This window comes from Hesperophylax consimilis, chromosome 22 (genome assembly GCF_061612785.1).
Source record: "Hesperophylax consimilis isolate HC1 chromosome 22, BYU_Hcon_1.0, whole genome shotgun sequence".
Classification (NCBI taxonomy): domain Eukaryota; kingdom Metazoa; phylum Arthropoda; class Insecta; order Trichoptera; family Limnephilidae; genus Hesperophylax; species Hesperophylax consimilis.
Genome location: NC_142857.1, coordinates 15738769 through 15760878, shown reverse-complemented (window position 1 = coordinate 15760878; position 22110 = coordinate 15738769). Strand labels below are relative to the sequence as shown.

The window sequence follows — 22110 nt, the reverse complement described above, 5'->3', positions numbered from 1 at the left end:
AAAATGGGTAGATAAAAAAACTTTTGGATTCGATTCTCAAGGGTGCAAATATTTGTAAAAAAGTTAACTCAGTTTGTAAACATTTAGGTGAAAGTGTTGTGATGGTTTTACGATATTTACAACATTTCGTAAGAATGGTTATTGATGGCTGAAAATACTGTAGTTAAAAACCAACAAATTGAAACATTGAAATGCCCTTATGAATAATGTATTAATTGAATGATTGCACCTAATTATAACGCTTTGGCCGCTAGGAAATAAAAACTAAAGATATCAGGTCATTAAATCAATTAAATAAATAAATTACCAAACTTATAACCAAAAAATGTGAACAAAATATTAAAATAACTAGCTGTACCCCGCCAGGCGTTCTGTCTGTCTCGGTCTGTTCTCAGTCTGTCTGTACAGATAGAGAAACAATAACGCGTGTTGCTTTTACGTCCAACAGATGGTTCTGATAAAAAAACATGTTTTTACCTGTCACAGGTGACATCTATATAATATAGGTATATAAAAACACATGCGTATTCGAAAGCAATATTGTGTCAAAATTTCAAAGCAATCGGTGAAGAATTTTCGGAGATTTAAGATTTTTAACAAACTAACGTTAAAATTTTTATTTATATTAAAATTATTATCAATAAACGACAAAAAAAGAAAAATCATTTAAGCAAAAAGATTGAACAAATAAAAAAAAAACGGAAGGTATTCAAATAGGCTTAGTTAACAATGAAATTAAAAATGTAACTAGGCAAGCATATTTAAAGAAAAAAATGTTTGTAATTAGTGTGTAGTAGAAATAAGCCGAGTGTAAATTAAAATATATGTTTATATTAAATAACATTAATTGGACCTATTTTAATAAAAGCACAACATTATTACAAAGAAGTGCCATCTCCTAGCGTAGGTTATCGTGATCAATTTTAAACATATCACGGAAATCTACAGCACGAATAAGAGAGGGGGCTTCATCATAGAAAATTAAATTTCATCAGTCGCCATAATGGCCGTCTTCCGATTTCACGTTTATCCTCATTTTCTATGATCATTCCTTTCACAATAAGTTCTGCAGATGGAAGCAGGGCCGGTTCGGTGCAGGCGCAAGAAGACAAGTTGCTGCCAGGCGTCGTTTGCTCAGGGCCGCCCTGAATAGAATAATAACCGTGCACCCAGAATGCCCACGTAATATTATACCTACATACCTACGCGATATTGTGCAAGAATTATAGTTTGTATTCTCGTGATAGGTATATTATTTCGGGTGACCCAGGTAGAAAATAGATTGCAAAACGACTTGTATATTTCAGAGTGGACGAGCTTTTTGGCTAGACGGTTGACCGTTCAGTCGCACTATTTATCACCGGACTGCAGTGCGGTACCTAATTAGATTTTTTTGAGACGGAGAGACATGGAAGAGAAGAGAAAGATTGGTTACCTGGTTATTCAGCAATAGGTAGATTCAATACTCCTTTAAGGAACTTTTGATAGATTGCGTATTATCTCATTAGCGGTGACACATATGCACTATAACAGGTTTAAATACAAATCAGTATAAGCATTAATTACTCGCCTGAAAATTCCATACAAATTGAAAATATCTACCGAGTAAAAATAAATGCCGCCGACGGCAATTGAACCCGCACCTTCTGATGTTAAATGTCCTCCAAATAATTCAATATGTACACGTACTTCAATCGACAATTACTGCTTGTTATAATTTTTCACCTGTGAACGACCAAATTTATTTTTGTGGGAAAGGCTTTGTTAGTGCAGAATTTTTCCACTAGATGGCGTCGACATATATTATATCTACATTTGTTGGTGAAATATTTTGACTTGAAATGTGCTGAGTTGTTTCCAATCACCCATTTCTACTGCCGCACAAGAGTTCCAACTACCCGTATTCTGTGAACCTCATTTAGGGAATGTTGTTTGAAAGAAGTGGGGGGGGGGGGGGGGGACACGAGAAGGGAAAAAGGAAAGCGTGGGAAGCACCTGGGAATTCTTGTCACTAAACGTAGCTAAAGCAACATTTCGATTGCAAATAGTGCGTCTCTCAACAGGGCAATAATGAAAGTACGTAGGTACCTATTTTCGTAACTAGGACACAAATTATACATTTTTTTATTATTTGCAATTTTTGTCGTGTTTTGAAGCTGCTTCTTAGTCACGGGGCGTATAATTGCAGTGTTTCGTCAGATAGGCAAACTTGGGTCAGTGACCTGAATGGTTGGCAAAAGCTATTAAGAGCAAATAGTGAATAGCAGTCTATGGGCCATGCCACAGAGGTATGATACCATGGAGACAGAGTAAGAAACTTCTTAAATTAACGTGGAAGGTAAGCGAATAAATACTGTAAATCCACTCTCTTTCTCAAACGTAAACTTTGTAGAAGCAAATTTGCCGTTAACCACTTGAAAAGATTACTCTGCTAACAACGAATTAATTTATCATTATCTTTTAATAGGTTCCTACTTGACCTCTGTACAAAATAAAGCAGGCCATGTTTAAAACAAAGTGTTCCAATTTTTGTTTTGAAAAAAGATGATAGTTAGAAAAAATTTCACTACGAAAAAAAAACGACAACTAGACCTAAAGACAATTATAATGCCTAAAAAACCTTTATTTACCTAATTTCAACCTTTTTGGACGAATATATATATATTTTTGGACGAAAATTCATTCAATTAAATCGGGTGTTCAAGAATCTATTGAATTAGAATTCAAATGAATATTTAAGAATCAAAATGTCAGTCAAAAACAGAATCGAATGAGTTTGAATCGATTATTATTGGTCAGTTGATATGACTAGGTGCTGCAAGTAATAAAAATGTAAAACATACTAATTTCGGTTGTCGGTGCATGTGTGCACGCGTGAAGTGTTTTAAAATTGTATTCCTACGTAGTGCGTAAAATTATTAAATTTAAATAAACTTCTAATTTTCAAAATTGGAACTGATAAGTATAAATAATATCAGACAAGCGATAAAGCACGTAATAAAATATTTTTTATTATTTAACAACTCTTTATTTTAAATGTTTGATACATGACGTAATTTTTCAAGTTTACTAACATTTGAAAGGTAAATTTCTTCTGTAGAATCCTAAGGATTTTTTTTTTAAACATACTTCCAGCTTCACAAATCCCACAATTATAATATCCCGTGATTTTTCACGGATCTTCTAAAAATGTTACTTGAATTTGTGACCGAAAATTTTACTCCCCCATATTTATCTACCCTACAATTAGATCCACTTTATGTCTGGATTTTTATTTGAAAAGTCTGGGATTACTATATAAGTATATTCCCTCGGTATTAACTATACTTGAGCATGGGAGTCTTCAATAAATGCTTGGTTGAAGATTACAAGAAGTTTATTATCGTAGATAATTACAATAAATCTCTATTCTTAGTAATTCTGCCGGGGTCTAGAAATATAAATGAGCTCCCAACCTATGAATCGGCTATCCTCGGGTGCAGTCGGAATCATTCGGTTTCGAACAGTGCAAGCACCGCCATCTACGAATATCTCTCAAAGTTATCTTAACTGGATACTCATAACCGAACCAAATAACAACATTACATATTCCAATTTGGAAACACTTGCACGTGCGTACAAGGAAAACATGTATATTGAATATAGTATTACGCACATCAGAATACACACAAAAACAATACAGATTAAAACTTGTACGATTTGGCTATTTTCTTGGGTTTGCCATTCTCTCATTTTGATGGTGTTCACATCGATTCCCTTAACTGCTGTGGTTTGAAGTTGATTGTTTTGTCATTCCTCGGTTTGCGCTTTTCTTTTTATAGATTGCTATAGACAGTGATTGTTTTGTTGGAGAAATAACAATTTTCCGACAAGAAGAAGGAAAATTACGTCGCCTAGCCATAAATAAAAAAGGGAAAATGTACCACAGTGCTTATTAAAATAAATAGAAAATTCCGCATTAAAGTCGGGATCATAAGGAACTTGAGTGAAAATATTATGGCTTAAAAAATATATTCATATAGATCAACGAACGCAGATTCTGAATATAAAAGGTTTATTATATAATTACACGTAGAATTAAAACCGTGAGACACTCAAAAGCCCTATAATAGGTCGGCGGGTTCTGACAGCACTTAAACCGCTACCTCACGGGTTTACATACTGTGTGCATTATGAATCCGGACAATGTTGAGCGCTACGTACACTCGCACACGGGTCACGTTTATAAATTATTTATAAAGAATTCTTTTTATTGGGGGAAATCTTGCTAATTATTTAAATTGAGTTTTATGTTTTCAAACCGGAGTGGGATTGACCTTACTGTAACCGACAAAACCGAGGTACGTATGACGTCACGGGTACCCTGTCAGATTTTGATCGTTTTGGCGGGCTTTGAAAAATGCAAACTTTGAAAATTATTTTAACTACGAAATTGACACTTGCAAAAAAAATAAATACTGGTATTTAAGTTAGAAAGTTAACATTCATAATAAAAAATATAAAAAATGACTGGAATTGATAAAAAATGATAATAATTATAATTAACTAGCACAGGATTTTATGATTGTTGGATCTGTAAGTTGAAAGTATTTATAAAAAAATATTTGCCTCAGGATCATTAATTGTCTTTCAAACGTAGAAATTTACATGTGTAATATTAGAAAATTAAAAAAAAAACATCTAACCAATGACATTTTAAAAACACAAGACACGTTATGTTCATACTAATCACTCATCGACAAAACATGTAGCACCGTTCATAAAAAGTATAGCCATTAAAATAATATGTGTATGAACGGGCCGCTAAAGTATCCCCACTGGACCCCAGTGAAACCGCACGCGCTTTGTTCTCAGTGACATATATATTTTTTATTTTTTTTTAATACTTTTATAGTGACGTATTGCCCATCTCACTAGGTGTGAAATGCTTGTGTTGAGATGGCAATTTACATAGTGGTTGTTAATAAAATAAAATCAGTTTTTTTTGTTTTTTTTTTTTTAAATTATACAATGAGAAGAATGAATGTAGACAGTGGAGGCGAAGCAATAATAATTTTAAGTTATATTTTAACTCTAGCAACAGTAAATCATATGAACAAAACAAATTCGCATTTCAAACGAGGAATTATTAGTCCAAGAAATAATATTGGTACCTACTTTATCGCTTGTCTGATATAAGTAGTTCCAATTTTGAAAATAAAAAGTTCATTGTACTTGTATAAATATTAGGCATTTCATGGGCATATTTTACACTAGATACTTGCGCACAATTTACCTATCACATACAACCGAAATTAGTTGTTTAATTACTTGATTTGAGTAGGGGATGGGAAGAAGAGAAACTTTATAGGTTTATCTATATCTATAGGTAGGTGGACAAAATATTCAACGTAGGTACTTTAACCTTCCAGCGGGCGCGCTGTCGTAAAATTTACGACAGACGCGCCTTATCGCTTCCCCCACTCTTTCCACTTAGTTGTAAGCATCGAGCTTCGAGCTATGCTAGAGTCAAATCAAATGTCAAACATTTACCGCAAGATATAAATGTTTTTCTCAAAGTGAGTTACGGTAGGGCTATTGAACCGATGACAGAAGAAGAAAACATAAGCTTTCCAAAACTCGGTGTTTGTCGGTTATGTGCACTGGATAAGAAAAGATCCTCAGCATCAATGAAGTGTTGCCGTTGCCAGTCCTCTACATGCAAGAACCATTCTTCAGTTGAGGTGGTTTGTAACAATTGTAAGGATGGGAATATTGATTCTGACTAAATAGGTCGATAACAAATTTTGTTTTGAAATATTAAAATGTTTTGAGTGTTGCTTCGTTTTTTTAAGAAAGTCAATTTGTTTTTGTTTTGAGTACTGCCTATTATCATTCTTCATATCCTTAAAAAAAAATCCCTAACATTTGTATAAAGAAAACACCACTTACATGGAGAAAACTTGATGACGTAAAATTTACGACAAGCGCCCGCTCAAGGGAAATTTCTCAACGCGCCCGCTGGAAGGTTAAACGTTTCAGCGGCCGATACCGGACCTATAAATGTGGGGCCAATAAATTAGAAGAGCGATCAAGTGAAAGTGGTATCAACTATCGCCCACTATCATCGGTTATTTTGATGAATAATCTAATCACCAAATAACTTTCTTTATATCCAATATGCACACAAAATGTTCTCATCGAATGCTAATGTTGGCGTTGTTTGTCAAGTCGAAAATAATATGTGAACTTGACTTTCTGTTGCGCCATAAAACATGACTAACATACACGGAGAAAACTTACTGATATAAAATACCGTTAATTTATTAAAAATCTGGTCAAATTATTTTCCTGTTAAAAACGAGAATGCAGGCTTTTAACGAATTAATTTGAATTGAGTTCGTAACAAAGTATTAGTTAGAAGCGAATGTCTTATGAGGACGGCGGAACACGTGTTCATACAGATACTGATATGATATATATTGTAGCATTCCGTCATGATATTTATTAGGAAAAGAACACGTGTTTTCGATATATTCTTACTGACTTATATTTTATGAGAAAATTGGCATGCTATCACTTTTTTAATAGGTACATTTTTTTCCGTGACCTACCCTTCCAAAATTGTTCAGAAACCTAAATTGGAGAGGTTAATATCGCTTTATAAACGTGTCGGTTGGAGTCATCTATATATTTTTTAGAATCTAAATAGATATCTATATGGTGTCAGGCGAGTATAAGGGAACCAAAGCGTGCGCTAGTGTGTACAACCTAGATACAAATCGTGTTTATAAAATCAGTGGCGACATTGGTTTCCATTAAAATCTACATGGAAGGTATTTCTAGTGTGTATTATCTATGGACTATGGATACAGCAGTTAAAGACTAAGTTCGAAAAAAAAAAACATTTCCAGTGATTACCATCGTTGGATTTGTCATAGAATGACGAGGAGAGATTTTTGTATTGTCTAGAAATATTTATTAACAATAGCTCTTTCTATCCGACATTAACGATGAAAAGAGCAAAATGGATAGTAAAACAATGTTTTATCTAAATACTAGCTCTAGAAGTTTCATCACAGAAGATATATCTTAAAATTAATAAGATTGATCTCGGAAGATTCATTTCGGAAGATTCATCTCAAATGAATGATCTCGGAAGATTCATCTCAGAAGATTCACCTCGGAAGATTCATCTCGGAAGATTCATCTTGAAAGATTTATCGTAGAAGATTCATTTCAGAAGATTCATCTGAGAAGATTCTACTCGGAAGATTCATCCCAGAAGATTCATCTCGGAAGATTCAACTCGGAAGATTCAACTCAGAAGTTTCATTTCGGAAGATTCATCCCAGAAGATTCATCTCGGAAGATTCATCCCAGAAGATTCAATCACAGAAGATACATCCCAGAAGATTCATCTCGGAAGATACTACTCAGAAGATTAATTTCAGAAGATTCATCCCAGAAGATTCATCACGGAAGATTCATCTCGGAAGATTAATCTCAAATGTTTAATTTCAAAAGAATTATCTCAGAAGATTTATCTCGGAAAATTCATCTTCGAAGATTAATTTCAGAAGATTCATCTCGGAAGATTCATCTCGGAAGATTCATCTCAGAAGATATATCTCGGAAGATTCATCTCGGAAGATTTATCTTAGAAGATTCATTTCAGACGATTCATCTCAGAAGATTCATCCAAAAATATTCATTTCAGAAGATTTTCTAGATTATAAGATTTTATGCAAAACATTGATTTTTCATGCATGTATTGCATATACATATAAACCTTCCGGAAGAAATTTGTGATACAATTAAAAAAATAATATTTATAATATTTTTTATAGCAAAATCCTTTGCCAAGTTTATACGAACTATGCGCACAAACAGACATAATTAATTAATGTTCTTTAAAAAATCACGTATTATGTGCGTATATATCTACGGAGAAAAATAAATAAGAATTTGCTGATTAATTAAAATCCTTTTTTCTCCCTGTAGAGTGTGACCTCCGAAACATGTAAAATAATGAAACAATATGAATAATTGTATAGGTTTTTCTATTCCTTTTAAAGGGATTAAAAAGGAGAATCAACCTTCAGCCAAAGTAAATGACATTTTGTTGTAATATTACGTTTTGACCGCAGGGAGTGGCGAAAGTTTAATACTATTGAAAGGCTGACATTAGCGACAGAATTCGTAAACAAGTGTCAAATTAGATGAATATACATAAATCAAGACCCGAAGGGAATACCTGTAAAGGTGCAGTTATGTTAAATTTTATTAAAACATTGGGTTAGCCCGTCCTAAGACGATTTCAAAACCATTTTTTTTGCATATTCCAACTTATTGGGTATTTCAAAGGATTACATGGAGAGAAATGAGCATTGCTAATTTATTGAGAATCTCTTCAAACCATTGGTAATCGGGTTAGAAACGGGAATGCAGGCCTTTAACATATGAATTAACATGTTTCCTGATAAACTTTTAGTAAACTGCGTTTCCAACAAGAGGTGTTATTTTGAATAGCCCGCTATTTCGGTAGATGTTACTTTTGAAGCTGTCATTTTTTGACATTTGACACGTAGAAACTACGCCATTAATAAAAATGGAACGATACACGCTTCAACAACGCATTGAAATTATTAAAATTCACTTGAGTGAATCAAATGCAAATCATCTGGAGTGATGAGGCCCATTTCCACCTCGGTGGCTTCGTCAACAAGCAAAATTATCGCATCTGGGGCTCGGAAAACCCAAGAGTTATTGTTGAAAAGCCTCTCTATCCTCAACGTGTGACTGTTTGGTGCGGTTTATGGTCCGGCGGAGTCATTGGACCTTACTTTTTCGAAAATGAGGCTGGAGCAACAGTTACGGTGAATGGATCGCTATCGAGAGATGATTAATGATTTTTATGGCCGGAATTGGATGGTATTGATCTGGACAACGTTTACTTTCAACAAGACGGCGCTACGTGCCACACAAGCAACGAAACCATTGATCTTTTACGATTGAATATCAAAATAACACCTCTTATTGGAAAACCCTGTATTATCACGATGTTGGAGCACGTGTTTTATTTTATGACTGTTAAATTGACATTTCAAAGCTCTTATGCTCTTAATGGAAATAACTCATAACGCGAATAGTAACGTAGATAGAAAAAAACGTGCGAGTTTCATAACTCCAGAGTTCATCATTCGAGTCGAGAGATTTGACCGAAACAACAGAAAGTGATTTTTTTATGATTATGGTTTTGGGATGAAGATTAATACTAATTAGGAAGGTAATCAAATGGCGCTTTATCAATCTACGAGTATCGTAGTCGAAAATATGTTATGTATTTGGGATTTTATTGAGAGACGTATTTTTGTTTTTTTATAAGAAAATTAACTAGTGGTACAGAGTAACAGAAATGAAACGTTGATAAATATGTATGTAATAAAAGAAGAATTATTCATTAAAAATAACAGTTATATAATAACGGGAAAATACTGCGAGGAGAAAGTCACCATACATTAGGAGACAAAGAAAAAATTACAATGTATTTTTTTATTGCCGAAAATTCACAATTCGGAAGATTCTCATTGTCATTTTGAATTTTTGTTCATATAAATTTAATACTCCCTTTACACTGAAAAACGCCATAAAAGGTATGCTTGAAAGAAAGAAAAAAAAATCTAAACAAATTAACTCATCAGTTAACAATAGAAAAATACGTTGCCTCGTCTTATTTTAACATTATAATATAGCTCATGATGGAAATGAGGCTATAAGTTAAACAGTTGTGTTGATGCAGAAATTTAAGACAAAATTGTGTAAATTTCGTGACGCCAGTTATCTCTTGTAGGGAGTTTTTACTGCTTAATACATGGGATGCTAGACGGGAGCTAACGAAAAAAAAAAAATCTTGGTCATTTAAATGTACATTCCTGCATATTAAAAAAGCCATTTTTTATTCCTAGCATTATGTCAATTTCAATTAAGTTAATAATTCGAGTAGGTGCGGTGCCAACTTCGACATAGTAAATTATTTCAAAAAAATAATAATAAATGTTTTATTTTATTTGCAGATCCAATTGTGACAAAGAAGACGTCGAACTCACGACAGTATAAATAATTAAACAAATCTGATAAAAACAAATAATATAAATTGATAAAACCGCAAGCCTAAATAAAAAAAATACCACACAAAAGATAACCCCTTCCGCCAAGAAAACGTTATCAGCGCGCGTTTCATAAAAAACGTAAATAAATTTATCCATCGCATTGTTTTCATGCAAGCATTCCAGCTGTACTAGCAGTCAGTCATTTCATTTCGATTCCGAATACGGAAGGATGCGGTAGGCACTGCAAGCGTCAAAAGAACAGTTCCTACGCTCAATTAAAATATTTAAAAATAATTCAGTACCTACCTAATATAGGTACATTGTTATCTTGTTAGCTACCTAATGTATATGTTCACTGTGGGAAAAGTTATTTTTTACTCTGGCAATTCCTTTATTCGCTTATTCCAAAGTTTGAATTAAAAAAAGTTTAGGCCGAAAAAAGTGAAACGCGATTTAAAAAGTGGTTTATCTACGAGCCTAACACAACACAAAACGTGTTTTATGTATTTTAACGATACACGTGTGTGTGCTTTTTATTGCCATAATAGGTGGTACGGATCAAGAACATCATAAATAAATGTTGTATTGAAAACAATAATATTATGAGGTGTCATAAAATCTAGCATACATAAATGGGTAAAAACAAACATAATAACAACAGCGAAAGTGAAAACGGGAATTTGCGAGAATTGTTCGACTGTAAACAAACGCGCATTGACTTGGAAAGGAATGCAAAAGAAACTTGACATTTTGAACCTGAAAAAAGTGAAACGCAAAATTTAAAAAAAGAAGGAATAAAACAAAGTGACTCTAAAATAAAACAAAATATTTTGAAATAAAAGAACACATAATTTTATTAGTAATAAAACATTTAAACGTGAAGTTAAAAAAATAATAAAACCAAGTGAGTGTAAAGTTCGGCATTGTTGTAGTTTGAACTGTGCAGCACGACCCGTTATACGAGTGCCATACCATAGTTAGCTACATACTTCACACTTGGAGAAGACGAGAAGCGATGGCACACATTCGAGTCCCGCCTATGGATGCCATGGCCAAGGTCTCGCTATACCTCTGCGCAGCTGTCATCTTTCTAACAGGTTTGTAGTTTGCTATGTTGGTATTTTTTATCGGAATGAAAAAAAGGGAAATGTTTCGCGAGGGACTTTCTCTTCAACATCGGATTGAGGCCGCTCTACATATGTACATTGCAATCTAAGTGTGCAATTTTTCAAATCTTATCCAGTATGATTTTTTTATCATTTGACGTACTTTATGATCATATTCGTAGGTACTACTTAAAAACCAAGACCTTACAATTTTAATTAAACTACTATCGGTAAAGTTAATTCAATCATTTGAAATTGGAAGGTAATATCTAAAAAATAATTCAAACAAACATTGTCATTCTTTGAAGAATTTTTTCGAATTATATCTTTTTATTCAATTTCAAACGCCGAAAACGTATTACAATTTTGTTTAAATTCTCACGAATAATCTAGGTAGGTTGGTTGGTAGAAATTGCAATATAATGAGATAATACGTTTATTTTTATTGAATACATAAAAAAAATGGCATAATTAATTAATTATACTATATCAACAGCTGTTTACTGGATCAGCGACCAAGTCTTTTACTGCGTTAATAAAATCTTACCTTTCCGTGTAATATACAGTATTAAATTAACAACTTATATACTTTCTATTATGGTTAATGTGATGTCTTAGATAATAGTTTAAGAGGTTACTCATAGTTGGCACATATCTGGCGATAATGCAGGGATTGAAACTTAGATATATATATACGATTTCTAACCCTGAATCATTCCTACCGTATGCTCGTTCATAAAGTCAGCCGAGCTCATCGTAATATCACCAAATAAATATTTAAGTATTAGGTTTTTATTTGAATAGTTTCGAGACAAACCCGGAGTCACAAAAAACTGGCGCAGCCGGTAGGGTAGCCATGGGAGGGTGGGATATCTTAGATGGCACATAGCTATCTGGTTGAGACTTAGATGGGTATATACGATTGCAAACCCAGTATCGAGGCCCAGAATCATTCCTTCGGAGTTTCAACAGTTAAGATATGACTTTGACAACAGTGCAAGAAGACGAGCTATTTAAGTTAATTGAGATCGTTTATTTGACCGTGTGAAAGCTAATAAACATTCACAAATCGATTCGCCACTTTATTAGACACAACATGCATTAGAAACAACGTGCAGTCGTAAATAAACAACCAGAGAAACTTTCTTTGATGACATGTGCTTTTTATAGACACTAATACATAAAATGAATTTGTCGCTTGGAGATTCCATTCATGAAGGCATTAAAAAAGCAACAGAGGGAAAGTAGAAAAAAAGAGGTCACTGAACCAATTATTTATAATAATAAATAATTATCTCTTTCCTTCCGGAAGAGAATACATACTTGGTTTATCTATTTGGCATTGAGATTAGGGTGAAAAATAATGCAAAAGAGTTGTTTAAAATATTGTGCGATTTTTTTTCCTTTATCAAGGGCGTTGGCAACGAAACTTGGGTTATAGATTAGAGCAACTTGATGAAAAATATCGGGAAAGCTTAAATGATTCGAGGTTAGTTAGGTACAGCTTAAATTTAGGGATGCAAATCAATTTCATTGTAGCCGCAGGTTATAAGAGCCGTAAAGGTAATCGAAATCGCCGAACGTGTACGAATATTAAAAAAAAAGTTGAAGTGAAAGATTTTTATTTTGATTGCGTCAGTGATATGAAGGGTATTTCTGGAAAACCTATTTAAAATAGAAAGGTCACAACCCTTGTAAAGAAGTTAATATTTTATTTAAAACCAGCTGACGAGTACCCGGCGTTGCTAGGGATTATCCTCAGGAGACAGACAAATACCATCGCGGACTTTTTAACATATGCAATTCCGTAGTAAATTATTTTGATGTATCTTATAAGGTCAGGCAGCGTTAGCAACAAAGATATTAGAAGAACGAGATGTGCTATGAGCAGTTCGTACTGAGTGGAATTGTTTTGCCCAGTGTCGCCGGTTTTGTTCACCAATACTACTGCACACCTTCGCTTGCGCTAAGGTATCCGCACTAATACAGAGAACAGATTTCTGTGCGTACACGTCCCGATACCGTTCAAAGTACCCTAATTAGGTAGTACTCCGGCTACGGTCCGGCGGCCAACATAGCATATCTCGTTCTTCTAATATCTTTGGTTAGCAATGTGAGCGCCCGAAAATATTTTGTTACAAAACATCGAATTTTCTCTACTTTCTATAAATATAATATATATGTATTATATATGTAAACCTTCCAGAACAAATTCTCTAAATGATAGTGAAAACCCTGTCAAAATCCGTTTCGTAGTTTAGAAGAACTAAGCGCACAAACAGACAGAAGCGGATAGCGACTATGATAGACATTTTTTTATACTATTTAGAGACTAGCTGAATTCTCGGCGTTGTCCGGGCTTTTCGCAGAGTTTTTCTAAGTGTATGTTAGTAGGAACCTCCCTTCTGTCTTGAAGGTTGAGTGTGCAAAATTTCACCAATTTAGGAATAAAACTGTAAAGTTGTATTAAAATCAAATACACGCAGGGCACAATCTCCTTTATATAAATAGATAGATAGTGTATTTCTGTTGGAAATTGGTGCAAATTAAACAGCATAAGTACAGTTTTTTCTTCTTCTATTAAATGATTAATTTTATGTTTTAACCACCTCACTAGGCTGAGCCTGTTCCGAGGTGGGTTTGATGTTTAGGATGGTGTTTTATTGTTTTTCATTTTTGTAATGTAAATCGTTAATTAATTGTTGCATAACATTGAGAGTTGTGTACGGCACTGATTTCTGGATTACACAATCAAGTAGGCGGGTAGGTGGGTAATATCGAATAATCGCAATAACCTTGAATGTCCGGTTTTCCACGATAAAGTGCGATTTTAAATAAAAATTTCTTATCACTTACAATAGTTCTAGCTTCCTGTCCGCATATCATGCAAGGAAATGTAACCACAGTAATTAATGATTACATTAATTTGTCAATAGCTTATTTTACAAACTTGGACCCTGCGGCAACAACTTATAGAAACGTAATATACCTACAATTAGAATTATTAATACAATATACAATACAATACTTCGATATCTCCAAATACACGCTTCCGATACCTACTGAAGGTTAAGGCCTATTTGCGAAACAATATTTCAAAATTCATAACTGGATGTGTAGGTACTTGATAACACTAGTTTTAAATATATCTTTTTGAATTTCACTATTTTTAAATGAATGAATGCAAGTCTTGGTAGCGGAAATTAACCCATTTACTGACATCCGATCAAGCTGAAACTCGGCAGATAAACTCGTTGTCGATTACAATGCATTCTTTCAATTTTTATTTTCATTTTTCTATCGTGGCAATCTTGTACACACACGCGGACATATAAACATTTCTTATGATGACTTTACAGCAGTTAATATACTAAATAAATGTCAGTCCTACCTGATCGGCATTTGGCGAGGTTGGTAGAGTTGTCGACTAAAGTCTGGGGAGGAAGGTTCAATCCTCAGTCAAATCATTTTAGTAAATAATAGATGTATTAATAGTAGAAAAATGCTTGATTTTTTTATAAGTTCACACACAAGAGTTCCAACTGCTTAGAGCCAGTGGGCCCATGGCATCAAAGTCATGGTGCTGTTGTGACGCTAAAGAAAATACGAGGGGGGGAGGAGGTGATAAAGAGCAAGGTTAGGAAAAGCTACTAGTACTGAAGTTGATACAAGAATGGACCAATAGAAAATATTCACTCGAATCGTTACGTTATTTTTATAAATTTGATTTAGCTTTGTTTAGTAACGAGGCGAGATCTGAACAGCCAGGCAATTCGTAATCGTCTTCTCACGTCTTACCTTCGTATATAACATCGCTAGACGAATGTATCATTCGTTGACAGGACAAAATGGAGTTATTGTATACCTTTATGAAAACTGAAAGAACATGACTAATAAATAATAACATTATAATTGAATCAGACCACACTTAAAGAGCGACCAAATTGAAAGACGTCTGCGATGAAGAATTCCGTGACGAGAATGCTAATGTTAATATGAAATTCAGATCCGTATCAGGCCAAGACACAAAACATTAAATAAAAGATATTGGACAATGTAAAAAATAAGCACAAAAAATGTGCCACCGACAGATTATTCAAAGAAATTTTTTACTAATGGTTTATTTTAGGAGAGAAATATTGAAATATTGAAACTAAGAAAATGGCCTTGTAAGCCGAAACACCTGTCACAATAATAAAAAACTAAAACACTTGCAGAACTTAATAATAATATTATCAAATTTAATCTAAATTAAATTTATAATAAAAAAATAAATAAATGGAGTTCTACGAATTAAACACAAAAACAATAAATAGAGAAATATTGAGTTTAATTATATGACAATATAAGCAGAAGGGAAAGAAACCACGTAAAACTATTATTTAAAAAGTCCTGTTAATAACGTGCAACAATATTATACAAGGACATATATTATGTGTATTTTGTATTTAGGGCATATGCATTAAGAATGAATTTTACCACTGTAAAATAATTTCACTTGCATTTACTTCAATTACCGTATTGATTTCCAACATTTTGAATTAAAAATGCACTTTATTCTGTGAAAATGCGTAATAATTAGTTAGGTTAACTTTTTTAAAGAGTTTTCATTTGAAAAAAAAGGAAAAGGCGTCTTTTTCTTATTTTTCAAAGATAAATGGATTTTAAAAGTTCATGGTGGAAAGGACCATGCGAACTGAAAATAGTAGCGTTGATATAATTAGGAAATTCCATGACGCCAGAGGAGAAGCAGCATATTGAGCTCATGTCCTGGAAAAGACGCTCTTATAGGTAGGTCCCTAATGTGTATTCACCGGGACCTACTTTCGTCTCCATAAGGGTGTGTTCACTTATCTCTAGTGACGTTTGCAGGAAAACCGGCGCCGTCTGGGGGGAAAATTCTGATACGCAAACTTAACACCTAATGCATTCGTGAAAGGCATATTTTCCTATGCGCTGCTGGAAATGATAAGTAGGGCGTCTAGGTAGGTACCATTTTAATGCAGAATTGATTTTCCGCCTGTTGCGTTTGAGTGTGTATAATATATGGCCACTGAGAGTTACTTTGGAACTAAGTACCTTGGAAAAGTTACAACGTACAGCTTACTTGCACCAGATCGATAAGAAAAGTCGATATCTACATTCCGATATGTTATCAAATTGAGTTACGCAAACAAATGCAATTCCGAAAACAATTTGCGATTTAAGTTTATGACCGATAAAACAAATAACATACGCGTTTTAGAGGTTAAATAAATACGGAAGGTGAGAATTCAATCATTTATGTATTTCCTTATGCTAATTTCGGCACGTAGTGTATGATAAGAGTCGTAGGATAGATAATTGAAAAAAAAACCTTAAAAGTTGGTTTGCATGGCCATATATCAGGAAAAAATAATAACCTGAAAAGATACTCAAATACATCTTTATTATAATATCGGAAAGGGAATGATCACGTTAATTGAACCAATGTCAATATTTTTACGGACGCTAGTTTGTAGAGAACCCATTTAACTTGAAAAGTACAAAACAAACCATATTGAAAAAGTACTAAAATATTAAGAACGAGCAGGCCCTTTTAAGACTGCCGAAAATTGTCCCTAATGCGATACGATCTGTGTCGCACCTTTTAACCAACACCATCGGCGTTAAAATAACCTTCCGGTAGTTGTCGGGACTCACCTTTTAAAGGTTCTATTCACACCTATGTTTGGAGTTGTTTGTGCGTCTGGTTTAATTTGAAAAATTAAATTGAACTTCTTTTTATAATCTCTGCAGTTTATTCTAGAATTAACTATCTAAAATTGATGTAAAAATGTCTTAAATATAATATAGTCGTTTCATTCTGGAACTGGTACCTTTTCACGAAGAACACAATAATCTTTCATCTGATTTGGCGTCCACATATTTGATATTCTTCAAAAAAGAAACATCACCTAGTCAAACATGGCATCTACGTGCCAATCGGAAGCATTATTTTCCAGCTCGAATTAATTTGGTCGCTTCTAAAAACGGGTAATATATTTAACCTACGCGAAACTTTATGCAACACTCTACAGAAAATAAATAAAAATCTGAACACTGTGATAAATTAAATTAGGCAGGTACCTAGTTTATCATTAGACGCGAAGTCAATCATTTCTGTGAAGTTCAGGCTTCGCAGCCCATAACGGAATTCTGAGACAAACCCTGACAAGGAATAACGAAATTGGCAGAGGAAAGATACTCGATTATGGTGCAACCTGGGTCTGATTACATTATAAATGCACACATTGCAGCTATAACTAACATAATATTAGAGCAACGATCTCCTAAGATACACACAGAAAGTGGTTTTCTGTTGAAAACGGGTCTGGAGGCCTATAACGAATGAATTGATAAATTTCATAATAAACCATCAGTAAAGCACGAATATTTTATGAGGAAGTCAGAACACGTGTTCTTAAAAATAATAATATCCATTATATTTATTCAGACAAGGCCACCAGCGTGAACATGTATTCAGATATACTTTTTTAATTTTTTTAATTTTGGTAATTTTCTCAACTACCATACTAGGCTCACGCCCGTATTATGGTAGTCATACCCGATTTATGTAAGAATATATACAATAATAAAACATAAGGGAAAAGGAAATTGTTATGGTAAAACAAAAATTTAAAAAAATGCATATTATTTTAGAAACCATATATATTCTGAATGACTAACATTTTATTAGGAAAGGTCATGCAATCACATTTATAACAGTATCTTGATTTAAAAAAGCCGTACTCATTTTTATCCGTGTGTTGAAATGTTCGCAGCAGCAACACGTGGGTATATTATTATTTATTAGACTGGTTCTATGTATTAGTGGTCGTATGCTAAATCCCGAGGTTCCTCATTCGTATTCGAGGCGTCCCGGTGCGGTCGATAAAATATGTATGATGTCATTATTAAAAAAATAACGATCCCCAACGGCACTAGGATATAAAAATGTGATATTACAGTGAAAGACTACTTGCTGAAGTCTTTATCATTCGTCTCACCGTGTTCCTTGTAATTTATGATCAGATTGGTGATTCAAAAGAAAGGTTCGAATTAAAAATCACGCTTCAGGACGTCGGAAGTAAAGGAATCAATTTCTATAATTGTACGTCGTAATATTTTAATTTGGGTAAATATTTACCTAACCGCCGCAATTTCAATAAGCACAGATTATGGAAATTAAACTTCGGTTTAACATAATTACTACGAAAAACAACTATTTACGTCAGGAGTGATGGTAAAAGATGCATAAAAGTTGCATTTTTATTCTCAGTTCAAAATTTCCATTATAAAACCATCTTTTGCCGCCATTTTTGTTATATTTTATTATGGAGTGACATTTTCGAAAGTTTCGTTTCAATCTAAATATGCACAAATTATTTAAATAACCAGAACTAAGGACATGATAACCTATTTAGTGCATGTACCTATATAGTTGGTTCTTGTAGTAATTAAGTTGAAACGAAGTATGTTTCCTATAACATATGAGGCGGCTAGGTAAATATTTATCTTAATTTGAATGTGGTTTTATTTAGGGTGTTCATTATTTTTTTAAGAGAAACATTCTTAAGTTTTATTTAAACTCTTAATAATGCCATCATTATTAGTGGAAAATGTTGCTTGTGCAATGATGGAGAACTTGGCTAGCAGATGAGTGTACCGCGATGCGAGGGCGGGATGCTGGCGCATTGCACCACTCATAGATTAAATACAACATACGTTTACAAGTGAATAAAAACATTATAATCTCATTTTATTCTCCGTATCTTCGCATCAAGATCTTTAGACATATAAACACTCATGTTAATATAGTATAAAACATTATTTTTAAATACGTGGTAAAAGATTTTTTTTAAATGTATACAAATAAGTGAATCGAATATAAATATGTTTGACTTTTAGAGTATTGTGCCTTCAGGGCACATATATTATGATGATGTAAACTACAAGTCTGTCCAAAATGTCGGTGCAATAATGAGGAAGTGCGCACGCTGTCAAACAACATCGCGGAGTAATTACTACAACCAGGTAACTCCGAATCAGCATTTTCGAGTTACACAGAAAACCATACTTTTATTTCCTCGCCCACAAACACAAAATATTTTTGTGTTGTGGGCATACATGGGCGAGGAAATAAAGATATGATTTTGTGTGTAACTCGAAAATGCTGATTTCGAAGTTACCTGGTTGTAGTAATTACTCCGCGACGTTGTTTGACAGTGTGCGCACATCCACATTATTGCACAGACATTTTGGACAGCCTTGTAGTTTACATCATCATAATATATACAGAGATACACCAAAATAATGTACTTCCGAATTGTATATCTTAAAAAAGCCTACAGAAAAGTCCGCCATGGTATATGTACTACCAAAATAATGTACTTCCGAATTGTATATCTTAAAAAAGCCTACAGAAAAGTCCGCCATGGTATATGTACTACCAAAATAATGTACTACCGAATTGTATATCTTAAAAAAGCCTACAGAAAAGTCCGCCATGGTATATGTACTACCAAAATAATGTACTACCGAATTGTATATCTTAAAAAAGCCTACAGAAAAGTCCGCCATGGTATATGTACTACCAAAATAATGTACTACCGAATTGTATATCTTAAAAAAGCCTACAGAAAAGTCCGCCATGGTATATGTACTACCAAAATAATGTACTTCCGAATTGTATATCTTAAAAAAGCCTACAGAAAAGTCCGCCATGGTATATGTACTACCAAAATAATGTACTACCGAATTGTATATCTTAAAAAAGCCTACAGAAAAGTCCGCCATGGTATATGTACTACCAAAATAATGTACTACCAAAATAATGTACTACCAAAATAATGTACTACCGAATTGTATATCTTTAAAAAGCCCACAGAAAAGTCCGCCATGGTATATGTACTACCAAAATAATGTACTTCCGAATTGTATATCTTAAAAAAGCCTACAGAAAAGTCCGCCATGGTATATGTACTACCAAAATAATGTACTACCGAATTGTATATCTTAAAAAAGCCCACAGAAAAGTCCGCCATGGTATATGTACTACCAAAATAATGTACTTCCGAATTGTATATCTTAAAAAAGCCTACAGAAAAGTCCGCCATGGTATATGTACTACCAAAATAATGTACTTCCGAATTGTATATCTTAAAAAAGCCTACAGAAAAGTCCGCCATGGTATATGTACTACCAAAATAATGTACTACCGAATTGTATATCTTTAAAAAGCCCACAGAAAAGTCCGCCATGGTATATGTACTACCAAAATAATGTACTTCCGAATTGTATATCTTAAAAAAGCCTACAGAAAAGTCCGCCATGGTATATGTACTACCAAAATAATGTACTACCGAATTGTATATCTTAAAAAAGCCCACAGAAAAGTCCGCCATGGTATATGTACTACCAAAATAATGTACTTCCGAATTGTATATCTTAAAAAAGCCTACAGAAAAGTCCGCCATGGTATATGTACTACCAAAATAATGTACTTCCGAATTGTATATCTTAAAAAAGCCTACAGAAAAGTCCGCCATGGTATATGTCTATGTCCTAAGGATAACCCCCAGCAACGCCGGGTATACGTCAGCTAGTATTTTATAGCTATGACCAAAAATGAATCTCAATGAAGCCAAAGTGTTATTATTTCACGTCCAAATATTTCAAATTAAATGAATTTATCAGTATTTGCTAAATGCCCTCATTTCACAAAAAATAAAATGTCGAAATATTAAAGATATCATCTGTAATTGGCTACTTCTGTCACTTGTAACTTATCTTCCTTCCCACAAAAACAACAACTTGTGTGGAACTAAACACGTGGACTGGTCCATACCAGAAAATACTGAATCAACATCTGGGTCAAGTAGTGATGTGTTATATATACATCAATGGTTATATATAATAATAAACGAAAAATGCGCTCCTAGGAAGAAAAAGATTTATTTATTTATTTATTTATATATATAATTTGTACATTTATTTATAACAATTACAGGTAATAAAGCCTAAGACGTTATAATTGTACCATTTATGCAGTATATATGCAATGCCAAAAATCTCGTAAATGCGCTATAGGACACAAAAAATAAATCTAATTTCTTATCTACCGCATTCAAAAAGCACGTAGCTCTCCCCACAGGTGAGTTCATTAATAAATTAGTGCGGCTTGCTCTACTATATAGAAGATTGTGATGACGTCCTCGAGAGTGAGACTCTGGTACAAAAAAATTTAATTGGGCCAGTATCTCATTATTAGATAAGTGACCGTTTATTAGTTGGAAAAAATATTTAAGCAAAGCAATACCTCTACGTGTCTCTAGGGAGTGGTATTTGGTCATGCCTAATATATAAATCGATGGGTAAAGCCAAGGGTAACGTCCATAGAGCCGCGAGAATAAAAACCTTAAAAATTTTTTATGGACTCTTTCAATGCGTAAAGTGTATGTTAATTCATGTGGAGCCCAGATGATCGAGTTTGATTCAAGTACACTTAGGACTAGTGTGTTATATAATAACGTCAGTGTTTTTGTGTTACGAAACGGATATGAGTTTCTAATTACGAAGCCGAGAAGCCTGTATCCTCTGCTTATTAAATCATCGATGTGTTGGTGAAAGGTTAGTTTGCTGTCGTAAATAACTCCTAGATCTTTGATTTGATTTAGGTGTTGGAGAATAATTTCATTGATTGTATATTCAAATAAATGCTGTTTCTTTGATCTTGTATACGAGACGATATTGCACTTGGGTGTACTGAAGTTCAAGCCATTTATTTTGGCCCAGTTTGAGACGCAGTCAATGTCACGTTGAAGGAGAATACAGTCAAGATGGTTTTTTATTGAACGATATAGTTTCAAGTCATCTGCAAATAGTAAATACAG

At 33.6% G+C, this 22110-nt stretch overlaps 2 protein-coding genes across 4 annotated transcripts in view; one reads left to right on the top strand and one right to left on the bottom strand.

Annotated features, from left to right (window-relative positions):
• LOC149412899 (ankyrin repeat and FYVE domain-containing protein 1) overlaps positions 1-22110 on the bottom strand; it is a 119892-nt gene that overhangs the window by 71130 nt on the left and 26652 nt on the right. The gene's annotated exons all lie outside the window — the stretch shown is intronic.
• Positions 1-22110, top strand: part of LOC149412900 (uncharacterized) — a 58653-nt gene that overhangs the window by 25322 nt on the left and 11221 nt on the right. For 2 of the 3 annotated variants that reach the window (XM_089645009.1, XM_089645010.1), the window contains exon 2: positions 10056-11188. In XM_089645009.1, the coding sequence (XP_089501135.1) occupies positions 11107-11188 (82 nt within the window). In that variant the 5' untranslated portion in view covers positions 10056-11106. The remainder of the gene's footprint in view (positions 1-10055; positions 11189-22110) is intronic. The other variant, XM_089645012.1, reaches the window with a different exon arrangement.